General features: G+C 41.3%; 2 protein-coding genes across 4 annotated transcripts in view; both read left to right on the top strand.

Moving 5' to 3' along the window:
• The window catches only part of fndc3a (fibronectin type III domain containing 3A), a 47,516-nt gene extending 41,162 nt beyond the window's left edge, over nucleotides 1–6,354 (top strand). For all 3 annotated transcript variants that reach the window (XM_031751281.2, XM_031751280.2, XM_039622623.1), the window contains 4 exons: nucleotides 517–726; nucleotides 1,021–1,187; nucleotides 2,759–2,883; nucleotides 3,840–6,354. In XM_031751281.2, coding sequence (XP_031607141.2) covers nucleotides 517–726; nucleotides 1,021–1,187; nucleotides 2,759–2,883; nucleotides 3,840–4,163 — 826 coding nt within the window. In that variant the 3' untranslated portion in view covers nucleotides 4,164–6,354. The remainder of the gene's footprint in view (nucleotides 1–516; nucleotides 727–1,020; nucleotides 1,188–2,758; nucleotides 2,884–3,839) is intronic.
• Nucleotides 6,355–9,211: 2,857 nt separating this feature from the next.
• On the top strand, nucleotides 9,212–13,620 carry mlnr (motilin receptor). Its single transcript, XM_031751278.2, has 3 exons — nucleotides 9,212–9,290; nucleotides 9,609–10,430; nucleotides 13,313–13,620. The coding sequence occupies exons 2-3, from the start codon at nucleotides 9,665–9,667 to the stop codon at nucleotides 13,618–13,620; spliced, it is 1,074 nt and encodes a 357-aa protein (XP_031607138.1). The 5' UTR covers nucleotides 9,212–9,290; nucleotides 9,609–9,664.
• The last annotated feature ends 1,036 nt before the right edge of the window (nucleotides 13,621–14,656 follow it).

The following is a 14,656-nucleotide window of genomic DNA, read 5'->3' as shown; positions in this document are numbered from 1 at the left end:
GGTAGCATCGTAGTTATGCTACACCACTAAGAACTTTCCAGATGTAAGGCAAAAAGAGCAGTTTTTAAATTGTCTCAGTGCTCATGCGGCATAACATGTGATACAAATTGGACACGCCACGCTTTTAGATTCTCTTGGTCTGTGATGCTTTGTTCCAAAAGATGTCAAAGGGGACAACTTGGGCAGATGTAATTGGTTACATCTGTAAACCTTGTCTATTGTGAAGAGGGCTGGCAACTGTTTAGAAAGCAGTTGGGTTCCAGACAAGACATCAAACATTTTTCTGTTGGCTGGATATTTGAATGTGTTTTATTGTTCTAAACGAGACAGAAATGCTGACAGAGTTCATGGATTAACATTTTAAGAGGGACTGAGATGAATGAATTTGTTGTCAACTTTCAGTGAATTTGTACAGAAAATATAAAGTCAAGGACATAAAGGTCCTCTGGTTGTCACTGCAGTGTTTTACGACACCTTTCCTGCTCTCTGGTGTCATGTCTTCTTCTTCTTCCTCAGGATTCGAATCCAAGCCCTTAATACCCTGGGAGCAGGCCCCTTTAGTCACACCTTTAAGCTGAAGACAAAGCCCCTGCCCCCACAGCCCCCCCGCCTGGAGTGCACCGCCTTCAGCCACCAGACCCTCAGGCTCAAGTGGGGTGACGGCCCAGCCAAAGCCACCTCAGATGCCCTTCAGTATCAGCTGCACATGGGGGACAAGAATGGCAGGTTAGTCGGTCATTATTCAGGTGGGAGAAAGCGATCTGACAAGAGATAAACCAATAAGAAGGGAGACTGGAGTTTGAGCAAAAGCTGCAGATAACTGTATTCAAGAGGGTGGGGTGATTGAAAATAAAGCACCAGACAAATTGCCTTGGAAGCAGAAGGAGACAGGAACTGATGATATACCTTTTGCCACTCTATACTTTCAGATAGAGAAGTCACTCATGCCATTTGCTTTTTCTAATATTTGTCCTTTGCTCATTAAATCCTTTCTCTTTGTCCATGTTCCTGTCATTGCAGATTTATATCCTTGTATAAAGGACCATGCCACACACACAAAGTCCAGAGGCTTAATGAGTCTACCTCTTACACGTTCCGCATCCAGGCCTTTAATGAGGCGGGCGAAGGGCCCTTCTCCAATGTTTACACATTCACTACCCCACGTTCTCCTCCAGCTCCTCTGAAAGGTACAGTGCCACATTTTTTTTTCTTTCTCTGCCTATCCTAAGCATTAAACAGTTCCTACTATCTTTACAGACACTCACAGCTTGACACTGTGTGCTCATCTTTTAACCTGAGGTGACCCAAGCTTGACTTGCATTTGAGTAAGACCAAACTGCCACAGATTCACTCGTCTGCTCTCATCAAAAGTCGTGTAGATCAGCTCTGTGGTCTGGTCTCTGCCAGCCTCTGCAGAGCCTCTTTTGATCCTACGCGTTGAAGTCAGTAATGAGGACGTAGGCTTTATTCTCAGTGCGGCACCTCTTTTGAATCAGGCAGTCATGTGCCAGATTGTCAGTGTTACTCAACACTGCTGGTCTCCCCACACAGTGAAGTGGACTCTCAAATATAGACAGTTTGAATTTAGACAAGCCATTTCAGCACTGAGTTTAACGTCTCATATCACAAAGGCACAAAGGACTAAAATGCTACTTGCCGCTCCATCTCTTCATGCATTACCAGGCCACTTTCAGCCAGTCCAGTACAACCACGTATTTTTTTTTTATTGTTTTTGCTCAAATTGCCACCTACCTAAGGAAGAGCATGACTCACAGTTAGGTACTCTGCTAATGGGGAACAGTCACATTAAGTTCTCTAAAATTCACTTTTTTATCCATCAGCTTGAGTCACTGTTCATATAAAAGCAAGTACTCTTGTATTAAAGCTAGGAGTGTCTGAAGGAGCTCCATTTTCAGAAATCCCCCAAAGCTCGCATTCAAAGTGTTTGGGAACTTTGATGTCTGTTACTATTTTGTCAACAAAGCTACATCCCGTTATTTTGTAGAATACACATTATGTGGGGTTCACTTCAAATGGTGTTTTGGTTACTTTAATCCAGAGAAGCCTTTTTACACATTTCCATTGCAGTAATGTACCACCCTTCAAAGGGAATCTCAGATAAATAGCAGTTCAGTTTACCTGTGTTTAAATGAAGCCATTTCATAGCCTGGATATAACCACCGGTAGTGTTTTAGATGTTGAATAGCCAGAATTGACCATGTTTGGATCAGAGGGAGGACTTGGATCAGTTTGCAAAGCAGGCTACTGTTGTAAACGGTGCTAATTGCAAACACACATGGCTGCTAACTAGTGTTAAGTAACACACTAATAAAATGCCAGATTTTAATCTTCAGAACTCAAGTGCAATTTGATGCAGACTTCTTGGACAGGCACACAGCAAGACTGCATTGATTGATTATTGGTTAGATATTTCACTACTGTAAAGTTGCCATCAAGGGGCAAACTGTGTCAGGCTCTAAATATGTGTTTAAATGCTCTAAAGCTAGCCATTTAACATGGGAGTCCATGTGGATTGACTGCAGTGGCCTAATTTTTCAGCTGCAGAGTGTGTTGCATAGGTCTACATGTGTGTACCGTTCTAATGCTGTCAGTGATGTTTTGTTGGGGTTTTTTTTTTTTTTTTTTACATTTCTAGTTAGTCTATTTTAAAGCAGTTAAATAAGTAGTCGCCTGTATTGCTTGTCTTCATCACCGCTCACTGTTTTCCCTCTCTTTCATTTCCAACTTTACCCTCCAGCCCCTAAAGTGGAGCGTCTGGATGATAACTCCTGCGAAGTCACGTGGGAGGCCCTACCGCCTATGAAGGGGGACCCAGTAATCTACAGCTTGCAGTGTATGATAGGAAATTCAGATTTTAAACAGGTACAGATGTTGTCTTGTGAAGGTTTCGTACCCCTCCTTTGTGTTTTATGTCCTTCTATGTTACCTTCATGTGACCCACCATACATCACAGTGGCCTTTTTTATGCAGAGTGGGATACAGATGGATCCCAGGGCCTTGATGCTTTTGCTGTGGCTTAGCAGCACTCTGTATTACTCACTGCTGGCTTTAAATTGCCCATTATGCGCAAAGGTCATTGATCCATGAGGTATACCAGGTGTCTAACCCCTGCCACCACATTCATCCCTCTCAATGGCCTGTGGCCATGTTAACATGAAATAATGGCCTCTGCAGGCTTATGCTAATCTCACCACATCATATATGGCAATTGAATCGGGAAGCTAAAATATATGGCTACCATCCCCCTTTGTTTCCCTCTTTGTCAGTCTTGGTGGCTTGGATTCAAAACCCATATTTAAGAAAGTAATTTTTGTATCACTGCTAGTTTGACATCCAGTATTTAAATAACACTGCTCATATCCTCCTCCTGCTGTAATTTTTTGTGCAATTGTTTTTGATTTTGATTTTATGTGGTGGGCTTAATTAAAGTTTAGGCTTCAAATGAAACGTTTGTTCACTCATTAAAGAGAATCAAAGAAAGTGTCACTACGGCAACCAAGCAGATCAGGTTCACAAGGTCCTCTAAAAACTTGTGGGTGTGTCAGCTGGACAGACGGCTGAGGCAGATGGCTTCCTACGTCTTCCAAGGCGAAAAACAGGACAAGTCTAATGAAAAGAATCAAAAATACTCTGTCAATTGGAAAAATAATAAAAGTTAGAAGAGATACAAGTGTATTTTCATTATTTCTGTCACTGAAGTTACTCAGAAGCAGTAAGAAAGAGATTAATTTTCATCTTTGTTGTTCAGTACAGCTTCTTTAAATGTATTCTATAATTTTATATACTGTTTTTAATCTCTTCCTCTCTCCTGTTCGCAGGCTTACAAAGGCTCTGCCACAACCTTCCATGTTCAGAACCTGCAGCCCAACAGTGACTATCGTTTCCGAGTATGTGCTATCAGGCAGTGTCAGGACGCCCCGGAGCTGAGCGGTCCCTACAGTCCCACGGTGACCCTCTCCTCCCAGCGGAATGATCCGGCGCTGGCCGGCAGCGCGGTCGGCTCAGGATCCAGGATCGGCACAGAGTCCACCCGAGCCAGACAGAGCCTGAGCGACGAGCAGTGCGCTTTCCTCCTCCTCATGGTTTTTGCCGTCATCGCCATTCTCATCGCTTTTGTCATCCAATACTTTGTCATCAAATGAGCAGTCTGCACCCCCCAGCTTCAGGGTTATAGCTTTACTCTTCCCTGCCCCTCTGTCTCTCTGTTGTTTTGTATTCTTTATTTTGTACTTACTATTCTCCAGTTTCAACGGAGTAATTGCATTAGCCGAACTGGGGTGCAGCAGGAGGATGGGCGGGTGAGTGGGCGCTAAATGGAAGTTATAAATTGAGGATGTAACGTCTCATTTGGCACCTGTGATACCTTCCTGACTCTCCTGCCTCTGTCACCCCGCTCCAAGGTTGTGGTATCTGTTGAGTCCAAATGCCTAATCCATCACGATTAACTTCCTGTGCAAAAGGAACTCAGAAAGCATAGGGATAGGGTTTGCGTTGGGATGGGGAGAAGTGGCGCATATATATAAAAATGTATAGGAATAGTCATTATTTATATTTCCATTTAAGTGTCCAGTAAGAAACTGTTTTTGATAGATGTGTTCCAAAAATGGTCTGTAGGTGTAAACCTATGTGCTATTTGATCCTGGGACCTGGTGGGCCAGTGTTTGCACAGTGAGGTGTGTCCAGATGTGTTTACTGTATGTAGTTTGTGCCACTGCGGTACACGGCTGGGAGGGCCTCAGGGCCACACGAAGGGACGTGATTCCCCATGCTGGAGTTTGTTCGAGAAGTCTAGGGAAAGAAGAATCTGAAGAGTTAACCTTGTTCACATTAGTAGGACGTTCATTTAGCACTTTCCAACCTTTTTGATGTTCAGAATGTTTAAGGATGCAAAAATGACTGGAGAAATGTTAGTATATTTTTGTACAGTGAAGACACAAGGATCTGTAAGTTTGAGGAAAAAAAATGCTCAATATAAAGTTAGAAAACAAAAACCAAACTAACAGTGAATTCTAATTATTTTTACTATCATATAGTTATACTGTAGCTTGTTTTTACAATCATGCAGCTGCTTTACTCTGAGATATTGTTGTTCAGCACAAAAAATGTATGCTTTCTCGTATGTTCTGTTTTATTTCGTTCTCCCCAGTAATTGATTTTGCACCTTAGTGAAAGAAAACCTCGACTGACTGCGTCTTGGTCTTGTGATGCATTTTATAGAACACACTTTGAGATTGTGAAAGCCCTTCATATGTTTTGGGTGTTTTTAAAAGTTGTAGAATCACATGACGTGTCACTGAAACAGCTAATCAGCAAAAATGAAAAAAATAAATAAAAAAAATAAAAAAAGGATTTGAAAATAGAAAACCAGAGGGAAAATATCACAAGTTGTTTCAGAGGCCTTAATTGGAGAGGAAAAAAACGTTGGGAGATTTTTTTTTTTTTTTTTTCTTAATTTCTCTTCAGTTGTTATGGTTTTCTTTTAGTGTTAGAAAACACTACAATGTGTTTCATTTTACTTTTGCAAAATTCATTTGGTGTTTAGTAAACGTGCATAATCATGAGAGAAATGGAAAGTAGTTGTATGTATTAAATTTATTTTGGTTTCTTTTTGTCAAGTCATACATGTGTGAAGTATATTTTTTTATGATATTGAAGTAATATAAGTTAATACTCTCCAGAACATTAAAAGAAGAAAAAAATCCTGAGTAGTCATGAATCATTGAAAGCTGAAACAAAATGTGTTATCATGTACTTCCTGTGAATCTAAATTTGCCTTTTCTCTGTGTGTTAAGTATTTGTAACAGGTTGCTAAGCTGAGTTTTCAGTGGTAATCTGACTGTAGAGTCTAGTGTTTGGTTTTGGGCAGATAACTGCTGTTGCAACTTTCAAAATGAAATGCAGGTACCTTGCAAAACATCCTGGATAATTACATGATTTGGTCCTTCAGACATTCTGCAAATGTCTCTTCTTTGTCATTTAAAAAAAAATAAATTCAAAATTCCTATTTTTGATAGCAATTGCAAAGCGTGCCATTTTAACACCTCTTCACCCGGGGGCTTACTACCTTTGGCTGGGGAGATTAACAAAATGCTACAAAAATGAGTAAAATATGCACAAAACAGACCATTTTTATGTAATTTTAATGTTTGCAGTTACCTCATACACCGTACATTCCAAAATGAAAATTTGTTATACTATACATACTACCAGACATATCACTTTACAATGTTCGTTATGGGAAAAATGTATAATCATAGATATGTATCTAAAGTGTATCTGTATAGTCATGATATCTACAAAGGATCCATGCACAATAAAAGATTTATAATTCTTCGTCCGGCTTCAAGTTTGTACACGTGAGTGTTTGATTACCTATTTGTGCACAACATGACTTTGGCAGCACTTGTGTCTGAACGACTGGCTTGTGTTTGAGGGCAAGAGGACCTCAAACACCCTTCTTTATATCTCCTGATGGTTATAACTTTTTTCCAGTCACTAGAAAAATTTGATCAATAAAGAACTGCTGCTTCTCTGGTGGTAAGGGTGAAGATCCAAATTTCAATGCTGTTCTAGCCACATCCGGAAAAGAAGCAGAATTATGGGAAAAGTGTTAAGGGACTATATTTCGATTGCTATACACTCCTTAGTGGCTGAATAGTGTAGTGGTTAATACATTCACTGGTTAGAGGCCTGGATGACACACCAATCCCTAGGAGGGTTGTATCAGAAAGGAAAAACAAACTTGGATCCATCCACTGTGGCAACACCTTGTGAGTGAGCGATCAGTCAAAATAAACGTTTCCCAGTAACAGTTCAGACTCCTTTTGCCTTGAACTGCCTGAATTCTTAGTGGCATCGATTCAACAAAATGCTGGTAACAATCCTCGTGAGATTTTGACCCATTTTAACATCATCACACAGTTGGTGCAGATTTGTTGGATCTCCCATTTCACCACATCCCAAAGGAGCTCTATTAAGTTGGGGTCTGGTGACTGTGGAGGCAATTTGAGTACACGAACTCCTTTTCACATTCACAAAACCAGATTCGGGTTGTTTGAGCTTTGTGACATGGCACATTGTCTCTGTGGAAACAGCCATTAGAAGATTACAGCTACACTGTGGTTATAAAGAAAAGGGCGTGGCCATCAGTGAAACTCTGGTGGGCTGTGGCATTTAAAAGACCCTCATTTGTTTACTAAGGAACACAAAATATGCCACGAAAACCTTCCCCACACCATAACACAAAATTCTGACCTGAATGTTTCAGCAGGAACTAAAACATCACCATTCGATGTTTTTCTAGCCTTCTATCATCCAGCTTTGTGAGTCTTTGTAAATTGTAGCTTTTCTGTTCTTAGCTGCTGTAGACCATCTCCTTCAAGATGTGACACGCTGTGCATTCAGGGATGTTTTTCTGCATACTTTGGCTGTAGTAAGTGATTATTTGACTTACTGTTGCCTTCCTGTCAGCTAGAAGCAGCCTGGCCATTCTCCTCTGACCTCTGACATCAACAAGGCATTTTGCCCAGAGAGCTGCAACTCACTGCATAAACCCTCTTCTCTTTCTTTTATCATTCTCTGTAAACCCCAGACGTAATTGTGTGAAAAAAATTCCAGTAGACCAGCAGTTTTTAAAATACAGACCAGCTCATCTGGCGCCAACAATAATGCCACGTTCAACCGCTAAAATCACATTTCTCCCCTATTCAGATACTCAGTTTGAACTTTAGCACCCCAGTGCCAAAGTGCATTGAGATTGTGGCATGTGATTGGCTGATTAGATGTTAACGTCTCTAATGAGATGGCTGGCGACGGTATTTAGAGTTAAATGTAAAAACAGAAAAGATTAAAAAGATTAAAAGATTACAAGTTTATTAACATTCTTCAATGTCCTGATTTTTTTAATGTTTATAATTGTATAATAATCGTATAAAACATCATAAGATATAATAATAGTGACTCTGAAGCTCAGTCTAGTGTGTGAAGTTGTGGGGATGGGAGACTTTTTGTTCTTTGCACAAACATACCTAAGCAATACAACTAAAAATGGCGTAATTAATGAAGGCGAAAGTGTGCTTACTCATCTCGGTTCCTGCATTGTGGACAACATTGGCTGTTGTTGAAAGATGGATTGGAAACCCTTTCAAAACAAGCAAACAAGGCCTCCCTGTGACAGCGCAAACAATGACAGAGGAGAGAGCTTCACACTGACCCTTTCTTAGGTCCGACTGGTTCATCTGGTCATGGGCCAGTTCAGTGTAAACACACAAATACACCCTAATGTCAGTGTGTCTCTTTTCTGAAAGGTTCATCGAGTTGTAATGGATGTGGTGGCTGTGAAACAACAGAGCAAAGCAGCGGTCATCTGGACCGTGGGGATAAGTGTTAGCTTGAAAGAAATATCAGAAAACCGGTGTTTCAGGAAGTGAAAGTACCCCTCTGCTCTCATGTTTGCAATTCACTTCAGGAATGTAATTTTCCAGAAGAATCAGGACAGTTCAATTCACATAGAGGTTGCAGTTTTCTAATATTCATACTTATCAGCACTCTCCAAAGCCTTAAAACGGTCTCTAAACCTTATGGATTAGTGGGACGTGGAGTCAAGAACTCAGCACAATACCCTCTGGAGGTCACCCCGAGTTAAAGCTTTGATTCTTCTATTAAAAATCCTAACTAAGCAGAAAAGTCAAAGAAAAAAACCACTTCGCTGTCCCTTCTTCACCTTCGTTGTTGAAGTTTAAGGTTTGTTAGAACAAGCCTGAGATGATACCTAACTCAGAGAAAGATGGGGCTGGTGGACAGCGGAGCAGATACAGAACATATTTTTCAGTCACTACTTCCGAACAGCTCAGCAAACGCACACTGACTGTTGCATGAATCATTGAATTAAGAGCCATTTTTATATGTTTATGTCTTTTGGGTTCATGTTCAACCCAGAATAATATGATCCTCAATCTGGGGGGGAGGGTGTTCCTTCCGTCTTTTGCCTTTCACCATCATCTGTCCTGTTGTCATTTGATTATAAAGATTACCCAGGCACACACACGCAAACAACAGAGAGCCACACTGTTACTCCTGGACTCCTGAGGGTGCTGTGGAGGAGGTGCTCCTTTCTTCATCTCTCACAGCTCAACTAGTTATTGAGCACCAGGACAGGCTCTGCCACTTCAATGCGATCCTCCTGCCACTGCTGCTCTCCTTCGGCTCACACAGAACCACAACAGGGACTGCAAAAAGTTTCAACTTTGAAAGATCTCTCCATTTGCAAGGTAACATCACCAGCAAAAATTTATTTTACACCATCAAGTTTCCTTTTAAGGTTTAATGTATTGTACTAGTGGGTTTGCATGACTTACTATAACCTGCAGTGCTTTATTTATTATGTAGTTTTGTGTAAATCTAGTTTTGTGCAATGCTTAAAATCACTCTGCATTTTCATTACCATCAAGTGTCATTGTGGCATTTTTATTATGTGCAGTGAGTTTATTTATGATTTATCCAAATTCAGTATTCATATTATGTCTGCAGTAATGAAAAGTCTACGGCATTTGTTTTGGTTCTTTAACATGTAATTTTTCTCTTGTCAGTGGGTCCCTGAGGCCAGATTTTGATCTTTACTGTGCCAGCACTTAATGACATTGGCATGCCCTGGTCAAGACCTCATGCTGGTGGAGCAGAGGACATGGACAACATAGATGACCACCACTACGAGGGCTCCCTGTTCCCCACCTCCACCCTTATCCCTGTCACTGTCATCTGCATCCTTATTTTCATTGTCGGGGTGACAGGCAATACCATGACCATCCTCATCATCCAGCGCTTCAAGGACATGAAGACTACCACCAACCTCTATCTCTCCAGCATGGCAGTGTCTGACCTCATCATCTTCCTGTGCCTGCCATTTGATCTGTACCGCTTGTGGAAGTATGTGCCCTGGCTTTTTGGGGAAGTCGTGTGCCGCTTGTATCACTACATCTTTGAGGGCTGCACTTCGGCCACGATCCTTCACATCACGGCACTGAGCATCGAGCGCTACCTGGCCATCAGCTTCCCCCTCCGAAGCAAGGTGGTGGTGACCAGACGCAGGGTCCAGTACATCATCTTTGCCCTGTGGGGTTTCGCCTTGGTCTCTGCAGCTCCCACGCTCTTCTTGGTAGGGGTCGAGTATGACAACGAAACACACCCAGATTACAACACGGGGCAGTGCAAGCACACCAACTACGCTATCATCTCGGGACAGCTGCACATCATGCTCTGGGTGTCCACCACATACTTTTTCTGCCCAATGCTCTGCCTCATCTTTCTCTACGGCTCCATCGGGTGCAAGTTATGGAAGAGCAAAAATGACCTGCAAGGCCCCTGTGCGCTGGCCCGAGAGAGGTCACACAGGCAAACGGTCAAGATCCTGGGTGAGTAAGAACATTTCCATCAATGCAGGAAGTATATATCTCTGGCATGCTGATTCCCAGCAGAGCACGCACGTTTTTACAGGTTCTAAAAGTGTCACATTTTGTACATCAGAGAGATTTTTTTAAGAATTAGACAGCCACCTGTTCCAGCACTGTGACTCAGTCTCACATTTGCCATCTGCAGATAAACGTTTAAATAATAATTATCACTGATTTCGCACAAAACGGAGGAATTTAATGTATTCCATGATCTTCAAATTCTGCTTTCTCTGCTGCTGCTCCTAGAATCTGCTTAAATTCAAGAGTAATGCCATTATTATTTTTTATTTCACTTTATTTATCCAGGATACAATGACTCTTAGGATTATAAATCTATGTTGCAAGAGCATCCTCACCAAGACAGACAGACAGACAAAAATACTCCCAACCAAAACATATAAAATAAGTACATCAGAGTGCTTGTTCAATAGTATATAAAGGTGTTTGAATTTCAGGTACAAAACATGTAAAAATAGGGCCAACAACAGGGCAAAACAGCCTGAAGTAACTGTCTCCAAATCATTTAAAAACACCTTAATTCATTTAAATGAGACCAGCTCCTTAAATTTTTGTGGATTTTACAGCTGATTACAGGAGGAGGGAGCTGCTCTTTTTTCCAAAATTCAGTGCAACCTTTCAGGACAGACAAGAAAACAAAAAAGACCCCCTTTTTTCAGGGAGGCATCAGTTTATATGATCAGTCTCCCTTTTTATTGCTGCTGAGGCCAAACAGCAGACATATCGGACACGTCTGAATTCAGGTTTTTTCTTTTCCTGCACTGCCTTTGCCACAGTATTTGCCACACATGTCGGTGAACTGATTTAAAAGCTAGTAGTTTCACCTTAAAATATATCATTTGCTCTTGTTTTACTTCTGTCTTGATCAAGAGAAAGCTGGTTCCATGTGTGCTGCTGTTGATACCAGCTGGTTAATTACTCTATTTTGTCTGGAGCTAATCACGTCCTGCCACTGCAAAAACCTATTTGCTTTAATTTGCAGTTCTGGTAGACTGTGCAGGAAACTGTTTTACAGTTAAAGACCCGGGCCAGGCCTGTCCACATTAACTAAATGTGTATGTATTAGGATATAAATGCTGTTCATTAGCTGAGCATACACTGTGCAGAGCTCGTGTCGTCAAACACAATGCCATTTGTACCCACTGAATCCCAAATTGGACTGTCACCATGAGGGACCTGCATGAATCAGCCTTATTGGAAAATTCCATGCCAGGTTCCTGGTTTTTATTTTTTTAACATCTCAGGAGTCTCATACTAAATCTACAATTAATGTCTTAAATTTATGGATTACTGTCATTGTTAATTTAGGAATATTTCGGTCGATGTGAGCTACATCCACTTCTATTTTTATTATTGAACAAACAATAACGGTCTTTACGGAAATTGCTCCACCATTACAAGTTGATAGTAATTTATTCTGCAGGGGCTTCGTGATCAATACTGGTGACTCAGTGATTACCTCACCCACTGTTTCTGACTTTGCTCTTTGCTGGATTTGTGGCGTCTTTTCTTCTCGGCAAAGCTTTCTGCTGCATATGCGCTCTAATTGGCCTGCTTACGTGAAAATGTGACTTCATTGTTGGAGCCAATTACAGTCTCCAGTCACTTCAGGGAAGAAGGAGAGAAGCTCTTTTGATTTAGCTGTAATTGCTGCTGGTCATTAACAAATGTCAAGGGTAAGCATAGACCACAGATCTGAGGATACTTAAAGATCCCAAAAACCAATTTTCTTAATCAGCTTCTCGTTATAAATGAGCTCATCATGAACACAATTTAATTACTCCAAGTAAGTTGGATACTTTTTTTTGCCACACGAGTTTTCTATATTTGTGTGTACTATTTTTATTTTGGTCTTCTGAAAAAAAGGCTTTGCTGTAGAACATCAGATATATCAGTGCACCAATCTGAAATGATTGCTGCCATTCATTAAATCTGATCCAACTACTCTCACATAATGAAGCAGAGTAGCTGAGTCTTATGAGAATTTTACTATTTTTAGAACTGAAGATGTTTTTTTTCCTTTTCCAATCATATATATAAGTTTTGCTCATTCATTCACAAATATTCAAGGAGTCTGTTCATACCTGCTAATATCTTCATGTCTCTTCTGTATTGGGCAGGAATCAGGAAACAAACGGAGGCATATCTGTGAAAATAATGAACTAATAAACGCTGAAACTCTCTACCCACCTGGATACCAAAACACAGAATGTGCTTTTTTGTTTGCCTTGTTTTTTACTAAAGAGCCAGTGGATGCATATTTGAAGCAAAGTTTTACAATATTACATTTTTGAAGCCCCGGTTATGTGCTGAGACTTATGGAGATCCATGATGCTTCCATAATGTTATGGCAGATCTTATCTGCAGGCAGTCATTAACGCTTGCCTGCATATTAACCTCATCATCAGGACAAACCTGGAAGTTAGACTGCTGTATATAAATTAGAGTAAAATAAATCAGTATAACATCAAAAAAAATGTTTTTAACTGGTTTTTAAAGGAGTCCACAGTCAGCTAAAAATAACTGTAATAGGAGACGGTTCCTTAGTGCCACCTTAGTGCTCTGTCATCCCCAGTCTTCAATCTTGTACCTGAACAACCAGCAGATTTCGAGCCGGTGATCGAAGACTACGAGCAGCAGTGTGCTTGATAAGAAGCTGGGATAAATAGTCTGCAGCGTGGCCATTTAGTGCTCTTTATGTGAAAAAACACAAAAAACACCACATAAGCTGCTTCCTCAGCTTACTGCACAGACATGAGAGCGATATCTGTGTACTTATATAACTTTTATCGAACTAATTTATCTCTCCAAACTTTCCCTCTCAGTGGTGGTGGTGCTGGCCTTCATCATCTGCTGGCTGCCGTACCACATCGGCAGAAACCTCTTCGCCCAGGTGGACGACTACGAAACAGCCATGCTGAGCCAGAACTTCAACATGGCCTCCATGGTTCTCTGCTACCTTAGCGCCTCCATCAACCCCGTCGTCTATAACCTGATGTCGCGGAAGTACAGGGCCGCGGCCAAGCGGCTCTTCCTGCTGCACCAGCGGCCCAGGCAAGCCCGCTGTGGCCAGAGACAGCTCTGCGTAATAGATCACATCTCCACCCTGAATGAAAGCCTTACAGGGGTCTGAGAGGAGTCAACACATAATGAGCACTCACAAGCTTGTTTGACTTCACTGCCAGGGGGGAATCTGCAGGTCTCTTTAAAGTTCAGGGGGTTAGGAGTCGAGAAGGCTCGTAGAGGAGAAATGTTTGTTCTGGGTTTTTTTTTTCCATGGTGGAGGCAGGGGGGGACAGGGCTGAGCGCTCTGCTGCGCTTCAATGCAAAAATCACATTTCTTACTTCTCAATGACATTCTGTTCACGGACACACGATGATGATGGTCTGCCATGTCGCATTATCATTTTTGTCAATTTACAGTCCATTTGCAGTCTTCCTGCCTTAGTCATACGCCCCTCATGCAGAAGTACTTACCTCTGCATTGTGTGCTGCTACACGTTTTTCTAGCTCTTTATTACACACATCACTTCAGCTCACAAGTACCAAGTAATCTCTCTTTGTTAATGACCAATGAAGGTTGCCACATCTGACATGGCTGTTCATGTGAAATTTTTAATTGTAGCCAACTATAGTCTGCTGTAAAATTGAATTTGTTTCATCTATGGTGAGTAACTGTTATCTTAATCAAAAAAAACCCCCCAAAACCCCCCAAAATGACACCTATTAGCTGAGGGCTATTAGATGAGCAGATCTGACATTGTGTATTGTGGAGTGTGTGTGTGTGTGTGTTGATGGAGCATACATTTGATAAAAGCAGATTAGTATGAAAATGGAGCACTTGCTGTCTGTGTGTGTGATACCACCTGAGCCTTGAGGCTTTGTGTCTGTGTACGTGCCGGTCATCACATGTAAGATGACATGGCTATTATATTAAATGGACCCTGAGTTAGATTTACACTGGCAGGCAATGTCCCCACATCACCATATTCAAAGTAATGGCTGCTCTAAGTGCATTTCAAAGAGGAAAAAAGATATTAGGTTGTCAGCAGTAGCGGAGCTTATTGCTTTTATTGCTTCCACTTGCATAATCTTGGCACATTGTACAATTCTTCTTGGGGTTTTGGATTAGAAATGGCACACTTTTGTACCTCATACTCTGTGGCAAG

The sequence above is a fragment of the Oreochromis aureus genome, linkage group 14, assembly GCF_013358895.1.
Source record: "Oreochromis aureus strain Israel breed Guangdong linkage group 14, ZZ_aureus, whole genome shotgun sequence".
NCBI classification, from domain to species: domain Eukaryota; kingdom Metazoa; phylum Chordata; class Actinopteri; order Cichliformes; family Cichlidae; genus Oreochromis; species Oreochromis aureus.
The sequence above is the reverse complement of the archived record's forward strand: the minus strand, read 5'-3'. Positions and strand labels throughout refer to the sequence as shown.